Source organism: Podarcis gaigeae (assembly GCF_964106915.1).
Source record: "Podarcis gaigeae genome assembly, chromosome: 9".
Lineage (NCBI taxonomy): Eukaryota > Metazoa > Chordata > Lepidosauria > Squamata > Lacertidae > Podarcis > Podarcis gaigeae.
In genome coordinates, this window is record NC_139685.1 from 20,674,173 (window position 1) to 20,698,412 (window position 24,240).

General features: G+C 41.0%; 1 protein-coding gene across 6 annotated transcripts in view; it reads left to right on the top strand.

The window, feature by feature from the left end:
* NFXL1 (nuclear transcription factor, X-box binding like 1) overlaps nt 1-24,240 on the top strand; it is an 83,081-nt gene that overhangs the window by 26,430 nt on the left and 32,411 nt on the right. For all 6 annotated transcript variants that reach the window (XM_083754894.1, XM_083754893.1, XM_083754891.1 and 3 more), the window contains 14 exons: nt 69-242; nt 904-1,013; nt 2,808-2,941; nt 5,259-5,437; nt 6,112-6,273; nt 6,435-6,535; nt 10,026-10,140; nt 10,449-10,573; nt 12,258-12,380; nt 16,892-16,982; nt 17,830-17,950; nt 19,903-20,062; nt 20,975-21,066; nt 22,681-22,702. In XM_083754894.1, coding sequence (XP_083611020.1) covers nt 69-242; nt 904-1,013; nt 2,808-2,941; nt 5,259-5,437; nt 6,112-6,273; nt 6,435-6,535; nt 10,026-10,140; nt 10,449-10,573; nt 12,258-12,380; nt 16,892-16,982; nt 17,830-17,950; nt 19,903-20,062; nt 20,975-21,066; nt 22,681-22,702 — 1,709 coding nt within the window. The remainder of the gene's footprint in view (nt 1-68; nt 243-903; nt 1,014-2,807; nt 2,942-5,258; nt 5,438-6,111; nt 6,274-6,434; nt 6,536-10,025; nt 10,141-10,448; nt 10,574-12,257; nt 12,381-16,891; nt 16,983-17,829; nt 17,951-19,902; nt 20,063-20,974; nt 21,067-22,680; nt 22,703-24,240) is intronic.

Consider the following 24,240-nt stretch of genomic DNA (forward strand, 5'->3'; position numbering starts at 1 on the left):
GTTGCATTTATTTTTCTGAAAGATGCTGTCACATTTTAAACTCTGTTTAAACTTTGTTCCCCTAACAGAGCTAACCTCTCAGAAAAAATTTGATGAAATTAAGAAGGCTAACCAAGCTGCAGCTAGAAAGCTTGTTGAAGATCAATTTAGTTCCTCCTCTGAAGAAGAAGAAGATGAAGATATCAAAGGAAAACATGGAAAAATATTGGCCAAGACATTTACCACTTATACAAATCAAACTGGTAAAGCTTTTATTTATTTATTTCACATGCCCTTGCCTTATAAAGACCTATCTATCACTACACTGAGATCATTATTCAGATAATGATTTCTATAATTGGGGTAGTAACACATTAATGAATGTTTATATTATAGGAACCATACAGTATGTATGTATGTATGCTCAGAATTATAGCTCAATCTGTCACAAAAGTAGCTGTAGGAGACCATATAACACTGTTCTTAAAAGATCTGCACTGTTTGCCTATTCACTACCAAGCCCAATTCAAGCCTAAATGGCTTGGGACCTAGTTAACAGAGGGAGCCCTTCTCCCTGTATCATTCAGCCTGTGAGTTGAGATTCACTGGAGATTTGGGTGACTGAAACTTTGAAAAGGACCTACTCTTTGATAGTCCCCTGATTATGAAACAGTCTTCCCACAGACATTAGTCTCTTAGTAGTCATTATATGTTGGGGTTTAGAGAGGTATGGCCTTGATTCATGTATGGTTTCCTTTTCAGACCAGTAAATGTTAGCGTGGCATTTTGTTTTACATGGAAATAAGAGCTTCACAAATAAGCTTTTGATTTATCCTTTGGCACCGGTCCTCTAACATTAGGATAAAATAGCACTGACTACTGCTTTGTACAAAAAACAAAATTGTCTTCCTGTCTTGTTCAAAGATGGAGATGCAAGTGAACTGGAACGCACAAGGCAGTACATGAATGATGCTTTTCAGTCTGGGGCAATGACGTGCTTGATATGTATTGCTTCAATTAAGAGAAACCAAGCGGTAAGCATCTTACACTATAGAGTATTGTAACAGTACCACTTCTTCAACATTTGCTGTTTAGTTGGAATGTATTTGCTCTTCAGTTAGAGAGGGCATATAAAGAAGTATGCTTTCGACTGTGCTGTCACTTCATCTTTGGAATTCCTTTCAAAATGATGTTGATAGCTTCAGAAAGTGATCAAAAGCCTCTCATTTTACAGACATTCGTATTGTGGCTGGGCATGAAAACGTAATTTTGTTTTATTACTTTGACTGCCTGAATTGGGTCCAGCTGCAGAAATCCAACCTGTTCTCTGCATCCTGTTACATTTATTTAGGGAATCATCAACACATCCCCCCTCCCCCGCCTAAGAAACCACAGTAATTGGTACAATTGAAATTACCACTTCTGATACTAAAATTGCCACGCGTTGAAATCATCAGTCAAGCTCCTGGCCTTCAGCACTCTCTCACTTGTGCACTCTTGCTCGGAATGGATCCTAGCCAGGACAAGCATACTCTGAAAGGGGTCAGGTCCAAGGAAGAGTGACTTCTTTGAAGGACAAATGGGAGAAGAGATACCTACCTTTCTTGCACTCTGAGCTTGTTTGCACATCACAGTAAAGCAAACTACGGCTTACCAGGAATGTGAGAATGTGTTGGCTCCCAGAAAGGCTCCTCTCCTGGTCTTTTTAGTGCAATGCAAGATTGGTTTAGTGTGTCATCTGAACCTAGGATCGTGGTTAAGGTATTTCCTCCTTAACCACTGCCTGTACCCAAGGTTTGTCCCCTGGTTAATGGCTAAGGAGGAGAGACCTTAACCACAATCCTGTGTTTGGATGACACACTAAGCCAAACCTTGGCTTATCTGTTTCATTGCACTATGCTTAATAATAATAATAGTAATAATAATAATAATAAATATATTATTTGTACCCTGCCCACCTGACTGGGTTACCCCAGCGACTCTGGGCAGCTTCCAACACATACAAAAGCATAATAAAACATCAAATATTTAAAACATCCCTATAGAGAGCTGCCTTCAGATGTCTTCTAAAAGTTGTATAGTTATTTATCTCCTTGACACCTGCGGGGGGGGGGGGCATGCACACCGGAAGGTGTAAGGCACTCTGCCTGGTTTCTGTAACCTCACTTCTCGTAGTGAGGGAACCACTAGAAGGCCCTTGGAGCTGGAACTCACCGTCCAGGCTGAATGATGGGGGTGGAGATGCCCCTTCATGTATACAGGACCAAGGCCATTTAGGGCTTTAAAGGTCAGCACCAACACTTTGATGAACACGGTGGGCTCAAGATGCTCTCCAGGAGTCAGTATGGCCACACGGTCTTGGTAAACTATATTGTGGATTGTTGTGAAATACAGAAATTGTGAAATTGTGTCTGTCATGCTTTGACCACATTTTTAAAAAACTACTAATAAGTCTGTGCTCCATTTGTTTAAACTCCATACCCTGTATTCAAATACCGTATTTATTTGAATGTAATATGCACCTTTTTTGGCCAAATCACATTGCGAAAATTAGGGTGCGCATTAGATTCAATGGAGCATTCGATTCATGTAAATACGCTAACAATATATATATTTTTTGGAATAAATAAAATGCTGCTTTACACAGCCTGATAACAGGATCTACACCAGGACATAGCACAATAAATAAAACCCAATATTCACCTTAGGTTTTTTTTTTTTTGCGGCGGTGGGAGAGGAGGATTGTTGCATATGTGTGTTGAATTTTATACTCCAAATCAGCATGTTTACTTGGAAAGGCTTTTGAAACATCTTTATCTGCCTTCTAGGTCTGGAGTTGTTCTGGATGTTTCTGCATATTTCACATGCCTTGCATTCAGAAGTGGGCTAAGGATAGCCTTTTTCTAATATCTTCTCCATTGACAGATGATGATTTCGGGAAGAGGGATTATCCATGGCCTTGGTAGGCTTTTACGGTTTTATTTTGAAAGCTCCTTTATGTGGTGGGAAAACAGTACTTAAAAGAAGAGCCAGACAGCTGTAAAATGTGTGCTCTAATGTTGCATTTAATGAAAAAATTCCTTTGCATTTAAGTATCTTTAGCAATCCCAGGGTACGTTGGTGTTGTGTGCATGAAAAATACTATCTCCGTGACGGAGGACTTGGCTGCTCTGTGAGCACAGCCAACTAAAGTTAAACACGTTTAAGTAGTAATGGGTGAACTTAAAACATTGTAAATCAGTTGAATCCCACACCATTTGCTCAGATGAAAGTTCTCTGTTTCAAGAACTTTTAGTATATACAGCTTTAAAGCTGGGGAAATGCTCCTGTTGAAACATAACATAACCAAAAATAAAATAATGTCTGAGGACAGAAAGCCTAATTTCCTCCTCCTTTTTGCTACTCTGGTTGGTATAATCTGCCCTTTTGCTCTTCCCTTGCGTTTTGACCTGAATTCTTTTAGCCTCTAGCCTTGTTTAATGGCAAATGTGATCCTGTTTTGTTCTTTTGAGTGGTGCTTAGGGTTAAGCAGTTGCACAGCAGCAGTAGAATGGAAATGTGAAATTTCCGTGTGATAATTTTGATCTCTAACCTCTTCATTCAGTGCACAGTTGTAATCATAATGTTTGTTGAAGTATCACAAAAAAAAGTCTTATTTGGGTACAATATGGATGGAAGTCCATACACTGAAGAAGACAGCAGTTCTTTTGAGTGGGTGGTTTATTTTTATTTTTATTTTTTTGAAGAAACAGTGTTTGGTTTCCTCCCTGTGGGATGGATATCTCTGCATCCTGTTATATCACTGGAGGGTCAAGGCACCTTGGTGGCGCAGAGTGCTTTTCACCAGCTTAGGCAACCTCTTTGGGATAGAGGGAGCCTGACAACTTTCATCTGTGGGTTGATAACTTTATTGTTAGACTATTCTTATATGGGACTGCTCTTGAAGATGGTAGAAACTCATTTCCGGTCCAGAATAGAGCTGCTCTGGTAGGATCAAGGACCAGTTGCTGGGAAAACATCTCATAGATATTGAAAGAACTCCATTGGCTTCCAGTCTGTTGCAAAACACAACTCAAGGGCTTCACTTTTGAAATCCCTACATGGCTTTGACCTTAGCTACCTGAAGGGACACCTGCTTCCTTATCAAGCTTCCATGAACTAAGACAATCTGCTAAGTGAGGCAGCTGGCAGCCAGGGAAAACATATTTTTGATTGTGGTGCCTTCTCTGTAGAACTCTTTCCTCAGAGAGGTTCACCTGGTGCTTATGCTGGTATCTTTTTGGCAACAGGTAAATACTTTTATTCTCTGGGGCTGCTTAAACCGTTTTCTCTCTTTAATGCTGCTTTCACTTAGGATCATAGAAGTGTAGACTTGGACTTGGTCATCTAGTCTAATAATAATAATAATAATAATAAATTTTTCTTTATACCCCACCCCACCCTCCCCGGCCAGAGCCAGGCTCAGGGCAGCTAACACCAATAAAATTGCAGTACAAACATAATAGGGGGGGGGGGGGAACCAATTTAAAATACAAGTTAAAATGCAATTTAAAATGCAGCCTCATTTTAAAAGTAGCCGATAAATTGAGACCATAAGGGGAGCGAAACATAAGGGTCAGATTGAGTCCAAACCAAAGGCCAGGCGGAACAGCTCTGTCTTGCAGGCCCTGCAGAAAGATATCAAGTCCCGCAGGGCCCTAGTCGCTTGTGACAGAGCGTTCCACCAAGTCGGGGCCAGTACTGAAAAGACCCTGGCCCTAGTTGAGACCAGTCTAACCACCTTGTGACCTGGGACCTACAAAATGTTGTCATTTGTGGACCTTAAGGTCCTCCGCGGGGCATACCAGGAGAGGCGGTCCCGTAGGACCAAGCCACTGCAATGCAGGAATCTTTGGCACAATGTGGCTCTCAAACGCATGACCCTGAGATTAAGAGTCTCGTGCTCTACTGACTGAGCTATTTGTTTAAGAATGCATTTGGATGGAACCTGTATTTTTAATACTATGTTTTTACATGCATCTCTGTAAATTTCCTGGAAACCCATTTTTGAAAGGCAGTGTAAAAAATCCTGTAAATAAATAAATCTATTTCAGTTGCTAATGGTTGATGTTATAGTGTCACAGTTTCCCCCCCCCCCCCCATTGTTGGTAAACACTGGACTTTGAATCGGCATTTAGCATCCATAATTGTGGCTGCATCACTGTTGCGGTTGCAGTAAAGTTGTATACTTCAGCTGAACTTTACCAAAGTCTCTGTGAATTTTTCATCTGATCTTTCAGTCCAAAGTGCAGATTTGAGTACAAGCGATCGGAGACTCCCACTCGCTACTACTGCTACTGCAGAAAGGTAGAGGACCCGCCACTTGATCCCTGGCTAGTTCCACATTCCTGTGGCCAAGTATGTGAAAGAGATTTCAAGCCTCCCTGTGGACACAGGTGCCTGCTACTTTGTCACCCAGGTATGTGATGTTAATGTAACTGTACGTAAGCTATACAGTCATACCCTGGAAGTCGAACGGAATCCGTTCTGGAAGTCCGTTCGACTTCCAAAACGTTCGGAAACCGAAGTGTGGGTTCTGATTGGCTGCAGGAAGCTCCTGCAGCCAATCGGAAGCTGTGGATGCCACGTCAGACGTTCGGCTTCCAAAAATAGTTTGCAAACCGGAACAGCAACTTCCAGGTTTGTGGTGTTTGTGAGCGAAAACATTCGGGAACTAAGCTGTTCCAGAACCAAGGTATGATTGTAATTAAAAGCCTAGGATGGTGCGGATTTAAAAATATAATATGGTTACTAATATGGTTACATGTGAGTGAACTGAATTTTTACATCAGGTGGCACATTAAAAAGTTGCCAATAAGTGAAAGCTTTGAGATACTAGCCACTACTTACTGTATAACTAACATGCACATACTAAATACAATATAATACAATCTCACACATGGATTTCTCAATGCGTCATCACAATAGCTTTGTGAGGTAGCTTAGGCTGCCCTAAGTTAACCAGCAAATTTCAATACAGAGAGGGGATTCGAATCAAGGTCTCCCCAGTCCCTGTTGATTCTGACTCGACAACTCGGATGTTCTGTGCTGGAATATCATTTCTGTGATAACCTTCCTTTTTCTTATTTCTAGGTCCTTGTCCGCCTTGTCCAAAGATGGTCACAATAACCTGCTACTGCAAGAAGGCTAAGCCTGTGCCACGAAGATGCAGCACAAAAGAGTGGTCGTGTCAGCTGCCCTGTGGGCGAAAGCTGCCTTGTGGACAGCACAACTGTGAGAAACCTTGTCATCCAGGTAGATGTTTCTGTGTTGGATGTTACTTCAGGTTGACTCTCATTTTTGTCAGCAGGATCAGTTTTCTCTTGCTCCTCTTCTAACATTCCCAGCTGGGTGAAGAAATTAAAACAATCTCTGTCCAAGCTGTATTCTAATATTTAACTCTGCCTTACCTTTAGGAGACTGCCAGCCCTGTCCAAGAGTCAGTAAACAAGCTTGCATCTGCGGTAGGCAAGTAGCAGAGAGGCTTTGTGCAAGTCCTGTATGGCAGTGCGATCAGGTAAGTTTCCTTAAATGTTGCCATGTTTTGTCATCACATATAGGGTTTCGTTATATAAGAAGGGTGGCAGGTGTTACCAGCGTTGACTCTGTCCCCCAGCCCAACCTCTAGCAAGAAATCTTATGTGTTAACATGAAGAAGTATAAGGGGTTTATGGCGTCATTTGGAAAAACAGCAATTTTGGTCCCACTTTATACAATTAAGCAAGGACATTTGTTTTGCAGCACCTGTCTACCCACTGAGGCTCTTCATTCCTACGGAAGCAGTAGTGTGTGCTTAGTTTTTCACACATGGCTTCTCCATTTTGGCTTTATTTATGTTAAATAAATGATGGTAATACGCCATGTGTTGTTGTTCAGCAGAGGTTGTATTTACCTTATTTGATTTTTTATTTTTTATTAGTTTTAATTCATTATACAACACCAGACATTAAAACAACAAAAAAGACAAACAAAACACAAAAAACAGCAAAAAACCCCACAAACCATTACATAACATAAGACACCAATAAATTAAACTTACAGTAACTAAATAACTAAATCACACAACAATAATTGACTTCCCTTCAACTCGGTTTTGGAATATGTTACAAGAAGTTTTCTATCTGCAGTTTCGTTTTCTTAAACCTCTTTACGTCGCAAGCGTTATATCGAGCCTACTGTGATTTTTAGGTTTTTTACATCTGTTTCAATATATGTCATAAATTTATTCCATTCATTATTAAACTTTGTACCTTTTTGGTTTCTTATTTTCTGTGTCATTTTTGCCAATTCTATATAATCAAATAATTTAGATTGCCACTCATTTATAGTTGGGATTTTTGATGTCTTCCAATTTTGTGCTATTAGTGTTCTAGCGGCCACTAATTTACCTTATTTTAAGACCTGCTAAGGAGCAGGTGGTTGTAATTATGTCCTGACAGGTAAAACCACAGAGTTCAAAGAGCACCTTCTTCCTTTTTAACATGACTGTATGTGGTCTAAACCACAGAGCCTAGGGCTTGCCGATTGGAAGGTCAGCAGTTCGAATCCCCGCGATGGGGTGAGCTCCCGTTGCTCGGTCCCTATAGGTACCACTGCAGCAGGAAGGTAAACGGCGTTTCCGTGCGCTGCTCTGGTTCGCCAGAAGCGGCTTAGTCATGCTGGCCAAATGACCCGGAAGCTGTACGCCGGCTCCCTCGGCCAATAAAGCGAGATGAGCACCGCAACCCCAGAGTCGTTCGTGACTGGACCTAAGGGTCAGGGGTCTCTTTACCTCTTTACCTTTATGGTTAGCAGCAGACCTACCAGCAGGCTTGCAACTCAGCTGGGATTACAGGCTGGGGTATAGGTGTGCTGGTTGTCTGAATCATCGCTTCTGTGCTGCAGCCACTTTGTGTTGCTTTGGTTGCAAATGCTGCTACACGTGGATCCCAAGGGTATCCATGCTATGCGCTGGAGCTTTCCTGGCCCTTCCTCATCACCACAGCTCCCTGTTGATCCCACCCTCACCCTTTGAAAACCCTATTACTCAGGGAATGGGGATTACTTCAGATGGTGTAGGGTACTTCTTTGGGAAGGAGAAATTGGGAGACTGCCCTCTGTGACCAGAAGAACCTTCAGCTTCTAGAACAGTTCTGGATCCATGCCATAGCTTCTAGACTAGAGTCTGTGGCCACATTTTATGCAAGTGACTATGAATAAAAGGTTTTACAAGAGAGCCCAATAATTCCTCGTTTAGCGTGCGTTTGACGCAGTGGTTATTACAAAATACAGTCGGTTGCATTCAGCAGTGCCCTCTTGTTGACGGAACGCTCCTTGATCCAGTGTAGGCTTCCGTCATCAGCACACGAAGAAGCGTCTTCTTTTTGTTGATCTTCCTCCCCCTCTGCAGCTTCCCACACATGAACCCAGTTCTGTTCAACAGTTGCGGACGGTGATCTGCAGCTGCTGAGGGGAAAGGAATTGGTGAAAATGGCCTCCCTCCCTGTTATGCTGACTGACTGAAGTATCCACTGAATCAAAGAGCCTTCTGTCAGCAGAGGGACGTCATTGGATGTAACCCAATATTTATACGTCTCAAAGCCCCTTTGAGGGCCTAGAACTGCTCGTTTTATGGCATAAAAATGCGAAAATAAACATCTCTCTCTTTTTCTGTTGTCTCCTTTGTGGCATGGTTACACGTGAAGGAGGACGGGGAAATTTCAGCACGTTCAGCTTCTCTCGGCCTCGGCATAGCAAGCTTCACCTGCAGGAATTTTCCTTTTTGCCGCACTTGTTACGAAACAAGAGGAGGGCTCCTCCTAGTACCTTGTAGGCTTTCCCTCCTGAGAGTTCGAAAGTTTTAGATTATATCTTTGTGCTGTATTACTTTTGTTGAATATTAAATAAATAATTTTGCTCATACTGTCAATGGCAGTGAACAGTCTTGCCTCTGCAAAGGGCTGTGTGTACAGTGCAGTTCTCTGCCTGTAGAGCTGAGATGCATTTTACATCTGCAGTCTACAGTTCCCTCCCTGAGCTATTTCAATGATGAGAGCTTCAGTAGTGAAATATGAAAGCTGCGTCATTCTTTTTTTTTTTTTTTTTTTTTTTTTTTTGCAAAATAGCCAACTTTCGTTGCTCTGTGATTAAAATGTAACATCACAAAAAATTACCCTCAATGGCCAAACATCATACTAAAAAACATCATACTAAACCGATGGTGTCCAAACTTTTCAAAGAGGGCCAGATTTGATGAAGTGAGCAAAGTTGTTGAGCTTTTTTTAAGGATTTTCACCCAAAGTTGCAGAGCTTTTTTTAAGGATTAAAGTTGTTGGCGGACTTATTCAATTGGGGGGGGGGCAGCTCTCCGTCGATGTGTTGGTTCCTGGGCAGAACGAGCCGAACAGCCGGCGCTCGGGGGCCGCAACAGATTCATTTCTCAGAATTGCTTGGGGGGGGATTAAATTGACCAGGGGGCTGGATTTGGCCCCCGGCTGGACTTTGGACATGCCTGCACTAAACCATAGTTTGGTGTGACCAGAAGAAACTGGAATGAGGTTCAATGAACTTTGAGTTCGGAAGCTTCTATGCCTCCAAGCTGATTTATTCCAGAGTTTGTTGGTTCTGATGAAACTACAAACTGTGGTTAAGTAAAAGCTTCCAAACTCCTCCCAGCCACATAGGAAGGAAGAGTGAAATTGCACGCTCACTACTGATAGATAGATAGATAGATAGATAGATAGATAGATACACATTGCACTAAATTGTGGCTTAGCATGCTGCTGGAATATGGCCAGTCTGTAATTGCTTGTCATCTTTTCTTGTTGAATAAGGCTGATGTAACGTGAACAAAGCTTTGCTGCGAAAGATGTTTAATTCTTATAAGAAAGAGTTCACCTATTCCTTTTTTTTTAACATGGAATTCAGGGAGTGATCACCTTTTTCCTTCTTGCATTCCATTGGATTTTTGTATTTCGTTGCTTTGTTAAATTCCTCACTTGCATGTGCTGTATGTGTTTTCCCAACAGGTGTGTGGCAAAACATTGCCTTGTGGTTATCATGCCTGTGAACAGATTTGTCATGCTGGCTCTTGTGGGGAGTGTCCCCGATCTGGCAAAAGGAGTTGTCCATGTGGAAAATCAAGTAAGAAGGTGTTTCTTTTCTGCCCATCTAGCATGCATCCAGTTCATCAATATAGCTAAGCTTCCTAAAATCTAAACTGCATTCAAATACAAGTTAAAGTAATACAATAGACTTTTGTTAAATTTAAAGTTTGCCCAGAAGGAGATTAGACACAAGACCTGCCTAGCTTAATTAAATTGGGCCCGTTATATAAAAACTGTAACTCCTTTTCTTGATGTTTCATGAAACAAGAGACACAAAAATGTAGCTTTCATTTTTCAATTGTGTATAATAAGTGACAGAAGGTTTGCTGTTTTGTTTTGACTTAGAATTTTCTTTACCGTGTACGGAGGATGTGCCTACATGTGGAGACAGTTGTGACAAAGCTCTTGACTGTGGGATTCATAGATGTTCCCAGCGCTGCCACCGAGGTCCCTGTGAAATCTGTAGACAGGTTAGCATTTCTCTTCCAGTTCGGTCACATGTTTTTGAATAACTTTTCATTATTTCAGGACTTCTGAAGGCCTTTATCTCCAACGAGCTTTCTTGAGGCAGAGAAAATAAAGATACGTTTCTTCTTTTAGCTGTCCTTTTCCTCTCTGAGCTCAGGAAACATGCTGTCTCCACTGCTTTGTGTCCTCAACCAAAAAAATAAGCTACCACAACCCCTAGCTTCTGTCCTTCAAATCTGGGGAATAGATAAAGTTCCTGTATTGGCTTGGATTTATGTGTGGGAACATGCTTAAATGTGGCCTGTTTTTATAGGCTTATCTGCTTTTTGTTGTGAGGATTCAAAATGCCCTTGCCTTAAACAATCCCTTTGAAGAGTGTCCTTCAGAATAAGCTTGATGATTGTAACAACCGAAGCAGGAAAGGTAAACTTTCCCAAAGTCTGACATCCACTTGGATAATTCTAAGAGGACATTGCGAGATTCCATGTTCTGCAGGCCCACTGGTAGCTGCTGCCCCTAATTTCAACCTCTGCTATCTCCTCTACCTCTTAAGTTTCCTTTTTCTGATAGTATCGGCTTGTATCACCATCATTTTGGCTGCTACTTGCATATTCTAAACTACAGTTTCTTCTTCTGAAAACGGTGGCCTTCCCAATAATCTCATGTTTCTTTCCTCCTGCATTTTCTACTGTCTCTTCTTGGGCCTAGTTCATACAAACAGATGAGAAGGTAAACAGTTTTCCTGAGGTCAGGTCAAATTAAGTTGTTGTTTCCATGAGGATGTGCCACATCTTTTTGATTCTTGTTATTCCTGTTATTATGAAGGGGCCTGTACAGATGCTCTAGCCTGTGAAAGAGTTTCTTTCCGGCCTCTTGTCACACAACATACTAGACTCTTCTATGCAGCTTAATTTCCACCATTGAATTCTTTTATATGCTACTTTTCCCCCTCCTGAATTTTAATCTGTGATGAGTTCCATGCATTTTTGCTATCAGTTATGTGCCTTAATTTTAACATGCTGAAATTTTAACATGGAAAGATCACAAGGCTCCAAAAATAACAGATTGGCAAATCAAATTACAGGAATTGGTGGAGACGGTTCAACTGACTAGTAAACTCAGAGGAAACTCAAAGCAAAAATTTGCAGAAAAATGGGATGGTTATAGAAGATATGTTCAAAAATACAATAATAGTTTTGACTCTGTGCTAGCATTCGAGTGATAAAGGAACTAAAAGGAGATGGACAACCATTAAGGACTTACCGGTATTATGTTTTCAGAATGCATTGGAAAAATTATATAGAAAGGTTTATTGTTTTGTGTACATTCAAATGTAAGATAAAGTTGAAGTCAAAGTTGAAGAAATGAAGAAAAGATTTTGGAAGATAAAAGGGGGAAAATATTTACTTTCATTATCATTTTGTGTGCGGGTGTGGGTGTTTGGGTGTCTGCACATATGTGTGTTTTTGTATGCAATGTTTGGGAGGAGATAACATGGTAAATAACTAATAACAAACTAAATATTGATGTATGTAATTTTTATTTCTTAATTATATTTAGTGGTAGTATGGCTGTATTGTAACAAAATCATTCAATAAAAATTATTTATATAAAAAATAATAATAATTTTAACATGCTGAATGTACAACTCATAGCTTTAGTTTCCTTCCATTTGTATCTTAACAGGAAGTTGAAAAGCAGTGCCGCTGTGGAAAGCATACAAAACAGATGCCCTGCCATAAGCCATACCTTTGCGAAACAAAGTGTGCCAAAATCCGGGACTGTCAAAAACACCAGTGCAAGAGGAAGGTGAGTACGTATTGAGGATGCATCACCATCCTTTTGTATCTACAGTAATTTGGAAAAGTTTGGTTCAGCTTCAAAAAATGCTTCTGTTTCTGAGACACACAGCCTGTAAGCATGTGGGGGCAGCTGAGAAAACCACAGCGGTTTTCAGCTTGCAGTGACCTGGCTTGCACATCACGCTAAGCGCAAACTATGGCTTACTGAGACCAGGCAAACATACTGGCTCAAGAGAGGAGCTTGCACCAGCTTCATATCGCTGTACAGTGATACCTCAGGTTAAATACGCTTCAGGTTAAATACGCTTCAGGTTACAGACTCCACTAACCAAGAAATAGTACCTCGGGTTAAGAACTTTGCTTCAGGATGAGAACAGAAATTGTGCTTCGGCGGCGCGGCAGCAGCGGGAGGCCCCATTAGCTAAAGTGGTGCTTCAGGTTAAGAACAGTTTCAGGTTAAGAACGGACCTCCGGAATGAATTAAGTACTTAACCTGAGGTACCATTGTAGTCCTTTGGACTCAGTTCAGCAGCTAAGTCAAGGTTTGACTTAGGGACACGGGTGGTGCTGTGGGTTAAACCACAGAGCCTAGGACTTGCCGATCAGAAGGTCGGCGGTTCGAATCCCCGCGATGGGGTGAGCTCCCGTTGCTCGGTCCCTGCTCCTGCCAACCTAGCAGTTTGAAAGCACGTCAAAGTGCAAGTAGATAAATAGGCGGGAAGGTAAACGGCATTTACATGCGCTGCTCTGGTTCGCCACATGACCTGGAAGCTGTACGCTGTACGCTGGCTCCCTCGGCCAATAAAGCGAGATGAGTGCCGCAACCCCATGGGCCAGAGACTTTGGTTATAACATACAATTTGAGGACTGGGAAAAACTATGGAAGGAAAGTTTAAAATTTACTGCATGTATGATGTTAAAAGAAAATGTTATGAAAATGTTTTACAGATGGTATATAACACTGGTAAAATTAGCGAAAATGTATAAGACATGTAATAAGTGTTGGAAATGTAAAGATAAAGAAGGTTCTTTTTATCATATGTGGTGGGAATGTAAAAAAGTGAAAGACTTCTGGGAAAAGATATATAATGAATTGAAGAAGGTTTTAAAATATACATTTATAAAGAAACCAGAGGTCTTTCTGTTAGGAATATTAGGAAATGAGATAAAAAGAAAGGACTGTAAATTTTTTCAATATGCAGTGACAGCCACAAGAGTGTTACTGGCCCAAAAATGGAAACAACAAGAAATTCCGACAGTGGAAGAATGGAGAATGAAGCTGTTAGACTATGTGGAGTTGGACAAATTGACAGGGAAGATTAGATATTTAAGAGACCAAAAGTTCATCGAGGACTGGGGGAAATTTGTGGAATATCTGGGAAATACAAGTGAGGGACTGATAACGCTAGAGGGATTTAAAGAAGCACTGTGATAAATTAAGAAGTATTGTCTAAAGGGAATAGAAAGAAAGATATAAATAATGTCAATATAAATCTAAGGAATGTGTAATTTAAATAATGACTATGGATGATTTACGGAAAAGCTGAAGGAAGTCCAGAAAAGGAATAATTTGTGAAAAATTTGATGTGAAATTAATATGTGTTTTTGTATTTGTTGTAAACTAATAAAAACTTATTAAAAAAAAAAAAGAGTGCCGCAACCCCATAGTCAGCCACGACTGGACCTAATGGTCAGGGGTCCCTTTACCTTTACCATTGTAGTCCTTTGGACTCAGTTCAACAGCTAAGTCAAGGTTTGACTTAGCACATTGTCCAAACCCACACTTGTGGTTAAGCTCTTTCCTCCTTAACTATGAGTTGTAGAAAGTAACAAACCTTAGCTATAACTCACGATTATCGAGGCTCAAGCGTATAACAACTAGCTCAGGCTCAGACAACAGCTAAGCCAAACCTTGGCTTTGCTGCCATGCTGCGTTGAGCTAAACAAACTGGGAAGGAGCAAAAGGGTTGTCATCTCCTGCTTGGGAGCACACGTCAAGTCATGGTTTGGCTTAGCATTACTTGTGAACGTAGCCTGTGATGGCTGTTTTGCTGTTCTTTTATGGGGGGGAAAAGCCCCCCCATATATTGGATTTCTTCGTTCTTCTGTACAGTGGTACCTCGGATTAAGTACTTAATTCGTTCCGGAGGTCTGTTCTTAACCTGAAACTGTTCTTAACCTGGAGCACCACTTTAGCTAATGGGGCCTCCTGCTGCCGCTGTGCCGCCGGAGCACGATTTCTGTTCTCATCCTGAAGCAAAGTTCTTAACCTGAAACGCTATTTCTGGGTTAGCGGAGTCTGTAACCTGAAGCGTATGTAACCCGAGGTACCACTGTATTGCCATTCCACTCACAGAGAAAGAAATCGGGTTACAGTGGTACCTCGGGTTAAGTACTTTATTCGTTCTGGAGGTCCGTTCTTAATCTGAAGCACCACTTTCGCCAATGGGGCTTCCCACTGCTGCCTCGCCGCCAGAGCACAATTTCTGTTCTCATCCTGAAGCAAAGTTCTTAACCCGAGGTACTATTTTTGGGTTAGCGGAATCTGTAACCTGAAGCGTACAGGTACCACTGTATTTAAGAATGGTCTAATTCGAAACTGATGCTCTTACAATACCTACACTGTGAAATACCTGCAGAAGGTGGCAGTAGTGATTCTTATTGGACTAGCTTGTTGGAGCAGTCAGAGAAAGGAAATATGCTAGTTCTCTGATATGTATGATCTTCCTTCAGGCAGAGATGAAATAGCTTTCAAAGGCTTAAAGGAGCAAGGGGGTGGGGAGTAATGAAGAAGAGATGTTCTTTTTAGGTGCTGAATGAATGTAGTAGTTCAAATCCAAAAATCCAATATACAGGAGAAACTTGAAGGGTGAAGTAGTTGGTGCTGGAAAGCTTTATTTGCTGGAGCATTGCTTTTTATATTCCATTTATTCCCACCCCTTTTCCTGGAGCACTTTTCCTTACTCATTTATTTCATTTACAGTATATGTATCTCTCTCCATGCTCTCTGGATGGCTCACAAGAAAACATTTAACACTGGTCTCTCATTGGTCCTTAACTCTGTCTTGTCCTTGTTGTATTTAAGAGATGTCTTCATTTTTTCCTTTTTTTTTACTCCCAACCTTTTTCAGATGAACCATTTTCCTGAGCTTTGTTAGCCTGTCCCTCCCCATGTCTATTATGTGTCTGAGATTATAGGTTTTTGAAGAAGAACTGTTTTTAGAGGTAGAAAGGAAGCTGATTAACTCAAATGTATTCAAGGTAACATGCAAAATATAATTGCAGTTTCATCAAAACCGTGCTAAAACCAGGTGCTTAGTTGTAGGTGCTATAAAAATAGTAATAGCAAAGTCTTCATTTTGGGCCAAGAATAGAAAGAAATGTAGTTAAGAGAGATTCAGCTGTATATAGCAATGTGCTTTGTGTTAGGGCCAAACTAAAGAGATTTTTCAAAAGCAAGAAGGAGGTGAATGTGCTGAGACTGAAAATCCACTGTTTGAAGCTGCTGTAGGTGCTGGTGAGGTAGAATTGTTGAAGCAGAATAGTAGATCTGCATGTAGAATCTGTGAGGTCTTCTTGGAGTACAGTATACACAGGTCAAACAAAATGCTTAACAATACAGTGGTACCTCGGGTTAAGTATTTAATTCGTTCCGGAGGTCCGTTCTTAACCTAAAACTGTTCTTAACCTGAAGCACCACTTCAGCTAATGGGGCCTCCTGCTGCTGCCGCGCCGCCAGAGCACAATTTCTGTTCTCATCCTGAAGCAAAGTTCTTAACCTGAGGTACTATTTCTGGGTTAGCGGAGTCTGTAACCTGAAGCGTATGTAACCCAAGGTACCACTGTAATACTTAGCCCTTAGATTGTTGAGGTGCTTGACATGAATCACCTTGGTAATATTTACAACACCCTTGTGACGTAACTCTGTGTTTCCACCATAATGAAGTTATAGAGCTCAAGTTGAAATAAAAGTCGCTCAAAACCATCTAGCTCAGTGTTTCCCAAACTTGGGACTTCAGCTGTTTTCAGACTACGATTCTCATCATCTCTGACCAGTGGTGTTGCTAGCTAGGGACGATGGGAATTGTAGTCCAGAAACAACTGGGAAACACTTACTAGCTAGTTATTAGCCAAGGCAAGATTTGGACTATCCAGCTTTATGCTTTTAGCTCCTACTTGCCACCTGCCCTTACTTGGGACTTTCCTATCAGTTTATTGTCAGAAAATTGTTATCCCTGCTTTAAAATGGACAAACACTCCATCTTCCTGCGTGAAACTGCTGAAATGCTTTAGAAGTGGCAGAGAATATTCTGAAGGCGCTTCCTTAAGAAAGGGACATTTCAACATGTTTCTTTTTCTTCGATACTTTATCATTTTAAAAACAAACCGTTACTGTTTTCTTATCGACAGTATAATCCTTTGTGTGCTTACTCATTAGGGCTCACTCCCAAGTAATTCATAGGCATGCCACTTTAGCTAAAGTTTCTGTACTTCAAAACACTTGCGTGTGTGTTTCAGTGTTGTTCTGGAAATTGCCCACCGTGTGATCAAGCATGTGGACGAACTTTAGGATGTCGGAATCACAAGTGTCCTTCGGTGTGCCACAGAGGTAAGACTGAGCAGGCAATCTTGCTTGAAGTCTTTCATCCTGAATGGTACTTTAAACTTTATGTAGTTGGGTCTTTGTTGGTAATTGTTATAAAAAGGAATATTGTAATCTCTGATTACAGCCAATAGCTTTAATGTTCAAATCATAGCATTTCTGAACCTATATATATATATTTGAGGGTCCAATCCAGGACATTAATGTTTTTTCATAAAAACAGAGTGTAATGTGTTGATTAGCACTAGTCATGGTGGTAGAAATTATACCTTGAATTAAATAATCAGTTGTTACTCTTTGGCTTCTTGAGCACTTGAACTGTTTGGGGATGAACCAGTTGTCCATCTCTGTCTAAAGTGTGATAAAAAATTATTTTTCTTTGCTATATATGCTTTATCAGTTCCACCTACTCCACATTTTTCATATTATGAGAGGATATTCATATTTGTTCCTACATACTCAAATACAGATGTTGAGCCTTTGTGTGGGCAAGGGAAATGTTTGCATCCCTGCAGTGTAATTTCTTTTCTTTTTTTAAAAAATGGCTTCTTATAAATGTCAGAAATCTGATGCTCACTTTTGACCTTTCAGAAAGTAGAGAAAGGCATTAACTCTTTTGACATTCAAAACAGATTCGGGGAACATAAGTAGCATGTTCTCTGGGTGGAGTTTGTCCAGACCGATGCCTCCTGAATTCATAATACCATGGTTAATTTTAATTGTACTAAATGGATAACTTCTTATTTGGATCCAGGTAATTAATTGCAAAGTAGTTTTGCTGTTGTAGATTGCGTCTAAAAATGTGTTAAGTTTTTCCAAGGTTGGCTACTTGTTTTGCTTGTCTTCATTGTAGGTAGCTGCTATCCATGTCCCGAGACTGTAGATGTGAAGTGCAATTGCGGCAAAACTGCTCTCAAAGTGCCATGTGGTAGAGAACGTACCACCAAGGCTCCCAAGTGCAAGGAGCCATGCAGGTTAGTATTAAATAACAATCTAATGCAAATAATTTTTTACTCCCCCTGAATATCAGACCACCGTGTGATATCGCAAACCGCTTTGAAAGTCCCTTAGCTTTTGAAACTAGTGTTGGAAACGGTCTAATTCTGTAATGGCGTAATTAGGTCTTTTGAGATTATTGGCTTCTCAGCAGGTGGAGCTACATTAATACAGTTTAGTGTTTTGAAAGAAGTATGCAGTGCACTGTAAGACTGCAACTTGCAACTCTTGAGAGGTGTTTCAAAGGCTGGTGTTGCCATAGGAAGGTGCTGCTTTGAGTTCCAAATAGTTTTACAAGAGCAGTAGAACTTGAAGCAAGCTTCCCTTAGTATCTTGCAGCACAGTAGGGTGGGCGATGGGGTGTCAAGGTCGGCTTCCTTTGTAGTGGAGAGGGAGCAATTGAATTTAAAGCTTTCATAATAATTATGAAGGTTATACAGGTTGAGCAGGAAGTGGTATGGTAGCTACACAGGTAAGGCTGTTAGTCCCAAAGCTGAATTATTCCCATAGTAATAGCAGCACCCCTAAAGTTCCAAGGCACCTTATTCATTCCAGCTCTGAAAAACCACCAGTGTAAAGAAACTATGTTGGCTCCCAGTTCATTTACGAGCACAATTCAAAGTTTTGGTATTGACCTTTAGAGCCCTAGATGACCTCGGCCTTGTATACTTGAAGGAGCATCTTCTTGACTGTTTCCTCACTGTGAGACATGAAGCTACAGGGAACCAGGCAGAGAGCCTTCTCGGTAGTGGCGCCCTCCCTGTGGAACGCCCTTCCATCAGATGTCAAAGAGATAAGCAACTATTTGACTTTCAGAAGACATCTGAAGGCAGCCCTGTTCAGGGAACTTTTTAATGGTTGATGCTTTATTGTGTTTTTAAGATTTTGTTGGGAGCCGCCCAGAGTGGCTGGAGCAACCCAGTCAGATGGATGGCATATAAATAATTATTATGATTATGCTTATTTGTCCAAATTCAAGCATTCTCTTAGGGCACAACTTTATGTGGTTATAGTGTCAACGCTAAAGCCACACCAACGCTAAAGCCACATGCCTATAGCAATAGGGAAAACATCAAATCGAAGTGTTTGGTGCTAATATAATCCAAACTGCCAAAAGCAAGCCCTGAAATGAACTTTGTACTGCTTCTGAGAGAGGGCTTTATTAGTATCTGGGAGAAGTCATCTTCATAACTGTAGTAAAGACTCAATAAGAGCTACCCTCTCACAGACTTGGCATCCATGCATTACAAGTGCATCCTTGGCTGGATGCTCCAGCTCATGTGATTTAATAGAGTGGGCAATCTACCAAGCATGTTTGAATCTGTCCCAACAAATCCTACACTTATTTGAAAATATGGTTGTAAGTTTAAAGCTTGCTAAATCTTAACTGTTTTAATTTTAAAACAATTGAGAAGTGGTTTGTTTTGTCTGTTGCTTTCTTTTATTTTCATTTGTTTTCTATAAGTAAACTGTAGTGAAATATGATCACCATTGCCATTGCCTGGCTGCTGTTTACCACGTAGGCTAGGTTTCACCTAGTCCTTGCTATAGACTCTGCGGTTCTTTAAGAGTTCATTCTCCTGCTGCCGTTCTGGATGCTAGTGCCTCCTAAGCCAGAAATGAGTTATTCTTCTCCCGCTAGAACCGAGCTATTCTCATAGGTTACTTGATTATGAATGTTATGAAACCATTTTTTAAAATTTTGGTTTTCTATGGAGATAATATGGATAGCGATATGCTTATGTATCTTTTCATTCCATCATGCCTGGAGCATAACACGTTTGGAAAAGAGATACACAAAGCAAGCAACTGTGTATACGACTGTTGTAAACCACTTAGAGCTCTTTTGTTCTAGTAAGTAGTTTTGTTAAATAAATGACTATAAACCAGTTTTTGTAGCAATAATTGACAGTTCCTGTTTTCGTTTTAGGCAGCCACCTACCTGCCATCATCCTGCTCGAGAGAAACACAGCTGCCACTTCGGCCCTTGTCCTCCTTGCCGCCAGCCCTGCAAGAAAACCTTTGAGAAGTGTGGTCACTCCTGCCCTGCTCCTTGCCATGATGAAGCACTTGTAAAACAGACTGGTTCGGTGAGAGAACAATGTGATTGCTCCCCATAGCAGTGTCACCACTTTCAGGGAGAAGTGCTCTGATTCCACAGGAATCAGTCAGTTGGTATAGCTCAGCTGGCAGAGCAAGAGAGTGTTAATTTCAGGGTCAGAGGTTCAAGCCCCACTTTAGGCAAAAGATTCCTGCATTGCAAGGGGCTTGGACTAGATGATCCTTGTCCCTTCCAACTGTATGATTCTGTGATTATCCCCTTCCATATAATCTTCCCACTTGAGATGTTGCTGGAACCCCTCCAAAAGTGACAGCCTGTCAGGGGCTGGACTGAGGAGGAATGGTGGGAGCCTCCCCCCTTTCTGAACCTTCCCAAGGGCAGGAGGACAGTATTGATTTAGAACAGTGGTTTGCAGAGGCGCATAATCCAGAGGGGAAAAACTGGGTGAGGAACAGCTAGAAGAGGAAACACCAGGAGAGAGACAGCTGGCAGATTCAGTGTCCTTGGACAGCTTTCCTGACCCCCCCCTTCACCTAAGACTGGATGGGCTTTGAGAGTGATAGAACAGAGAGCAACAAGCTCAGATTACCAGATGTAGGAGTGACGTAGATAAATGGGGACGGAGGGGGTGAACCTTAACTGGGAGCAACGCCATTTCTGGAGAGAGATGCATTCCTTTGTCTCTCGCTGTGATTGTTAAAGAAACTAACTGGTAAGAATGCTCCTTATGTTTGATCTGCCTATTTACTGCCTGACACAGCCGTACTGCTATCATTAAGAACTGGTGATTGGTTTTCACGACTTTAATGGTTGTGGTGCGTTGAGTTCTAATAAGTAAAGGATGTTTGTTGAGATTGGGGGTATGAGTAACCCTAGACCATTTAGGCATGTTTAGCCTTTATAATATGTGCTATATAACAACAAATTTCTTTCATCCCAGCATCAGCCAGCAGGCCCTTGGGAACAGTCAACTGAGCCTACATTTATTCAGACAGCATTGCCTTGCCCTCCATGTCAAGTCCCTATTCCAACGTGAGTATGAAAATATGCATTGAAATGACATATTTCTATGTGTTCAGGTGGCATGGCCCTGTGCTGTGACTTGCTGTTATGCATTTTCTTTAAAGCTGTTTCCAGAGGTAAAGCCAGATCAGTTAAAAAGACTAAATAGTTGGAGATCCGTAGTCTAGTACAGTCATACCTTGGTTTTCAAATAGTTTGGTTCTCGAATGTTTTGGCTTCCAAACGCCACAAACCTGGAAGTGACTGTTCCGGTTTGCGAACTATTTTTGGAAGCCAGATGTCCAATGTGGCAGCTTCCGATTGGCTGCAGGAGCTTCCTGCAGCCAATCAGAAGCCACACTTTGGATTCTGAATGTTTTGGAAGTCAAACAGACTTCCGGAATGGATTTTGTTCGACTTCCAAGGTACGACTGTACATGTTTGGCTGTCAGCTGCAACATTTGCTCACGGTAATCCAGCAGAGTTCGTGTTGACTTGGTGGAGCTTGCGCAGAAGAACTTCCCAGTGGATTGTGCCTGTTTGAGAGTGTTAAGTTGTGTGCAAAGTTCAGCATTACTGGACTTTGCCCACAACCTGTGAATTGCGTTTGTTGCATATTTATACACACGAAGTATATCTGAGAGTTTTCTATTCGCTAAACAAAAGAGGGTACCACTCCAACAGCTCGCTTATCTGTCTGATAGCTACAATAGATTTATTTTTATGACATTTATCATACCTTTCTTCCGTTATATATCCCAAGGTATCGTGCATGTGGTTCCCAGGTGGTCACTCATCCAGATACTGACCAGAGTCAGACCCGCTTAGCTACAGCATCGTGGTGGCCTCCTTTGCCTTCAGACCATACCGTGTCAGCCCCCCACCACAACCCTGGCCAATCCTTCATCTGTCTATGTAGCATGCCAGGGACAAGTAGACTAAGTAAATAAATAAGAGTTTTCTAAATTTCTCAGATGTACTTGCATCTGAGGGAGTTGGGAAGAGGAGAGGAAATTACAACACTGGAGCCTGCCACCATGTAACGAGTTTGGGTGTGAAATCAGACCCTGTTGTGCTTTCAGTGACATAACTGGGAGCTCATACTTGGTTATCGAGAGACCACCTTCCAGGGGTTTTTGGGGGGTTGGAGTGGGGAGCCCAGTTATGAATGTAACTGGGTCAACCATCACTATGTACAATTTACTTAGTACAGTGGTGCTTCAGGTTACATACGCTTCAGGTTACAGACTCCACTAACCCAGAAATAATGCTTCAGGTTAAGAACTTTGCTTCAGGATGAGAACAGAAATTGTGCTCCGGCGGCGCGGCAGCAGCAGGAGGCCCCATTAGCTAAAGTGGTGCTTCAGGTTAAGAACAGTTTCAGGTTAAGAACGGACCTCCAGAACGAATTAAGTACTTAACCCGAGGTACCACTGTACTGTAAAAGCTATAGCTCACTGTTAGAAGAAAACACATCTTTTCTTTCAATTGACATTGTAACAAATGGCCACATTCTGATGGCCATACTTGCAGCTTCTAATTGGCCAATGAATTTCAGGTGGTTGATTAATTCAGGGAGTGATATTCAAATTGTTTGGCCTTTTATTTATTTATTTCCTTTATTTTGTTTTTGTGTATTTACAGGCAATGCCTTGGGAAACATGAGGTGAGTCATAAAAACAGTGTAATATTCTGAAATCTGAAAAATGCATAATTTGGTTTTAATCGGAGGTTTCGAAATGAAGTGTTTGCGTTTAATTGGTTTGCCATGAGGTTCGTTTGCAACTGGAAGTATTCTGCTTTTCCCCCTTGAAAGCGACAAATTGTTTTGTCATTTGAGATCTGCTGGGATTTCTATCAAGACTATTGCAAAATTGTTTTAGGAAATTTATAAGAGTGAACTACTTATTAACCTTGATGAAACTTTAAACTTTTGACATCGCATTTCAAGAAATGTGGAATGCTAGCAAAATGTTCTTCTGTTCGTGTTTACTGGGATGATTTAGGATGAGCTCTGGTTTTATAGCGCTTGCTATTTTATGGCTTTTCCAAAATGTTTGGAAATGTTTAAACGATCTCTTCTCATGCAGTTTATATCGCTGGCCTGATACGTTCTGTTGCTGTGTGAGGAACATCTGCGAAATATGTTTTGTAATTGATATTAACTATCACCTACGCTAGTATGATGCCGAAAGTGGAATATGAGAGCTCGAATTGTAAGGCAGGGATGTTATGACTTTCAGCTGAACGTTACACAGTGAGGCCCTGTGGTGATCTGAGAGCTTTGTCTGAAGTTATTTTAACATTTGGTAGTATAAATGAAAACAAGCATGAACACTGTCTTGAATTAAGCAATGGTAATAATTTTCTATGGGAAGTTACAAAACAATGAAGATCTGAGTGGATTTATGGTTTTTGTGCAGAGGAGAAGTGACTTGACAATCTAGGCACAACAAATACATTAGAAAAATAATAATTTTGGGAAAAATCTATACTTTTTCATTGTTAATGTAGAGATGGTATCAAGTTTGAACCACGACTTATTCTGATGTGGCGATAGCTACTGAAGCTTAAAAATGTGTGTATATAAATGAAATTTCTTGAGGCAACTTTATAAAAGTGCAATTAATTTTTTAAGTATATTTTGCTAACTTAAGTTCTTTCAGTAGTTAACATAAAAATGGTTAAAGTACAATATGCACGGTAAAAGAAAAATTAACAGTATAAAACCAATTTCAGCAGTAAAATTAAATATAAATAGGTCTTAAACTTTAAAAAGGCCAAAACCTCAGAATGGTTGAGCTAAAATGAAAATCTGTTCCCTTATTGAAATGCATTTATGTGATGAGAATGAGATTGACAGGCTTTTGATCTGGTGAAGTAGTCATTATTGGCTTCTGAACAATGCAGTTTGTGCAAGCCAGGTGAGCTAGCCTATATGAATGTAAGATTGAGTTTCAGCTAAACCATAATTGTGATAAAAAAGTGAGGACTTCACTAAAACATTGTTGTATATCCTCCTTCCTAATGGAGTTTCCCGTTCAGGGTTCCAGCCAGGTATTTCCTCCGATCAGGACATCCCACTCTTTTCTCACCCTGATTAATCACATGATTAATGGATTGTGTAAGGGTTGTTGTCTCGTTCTTCTCTCTTCCCTCCCACCCCCCCCAATTCCCCCCCCTAAAAATGTGTGTGTTATGTTT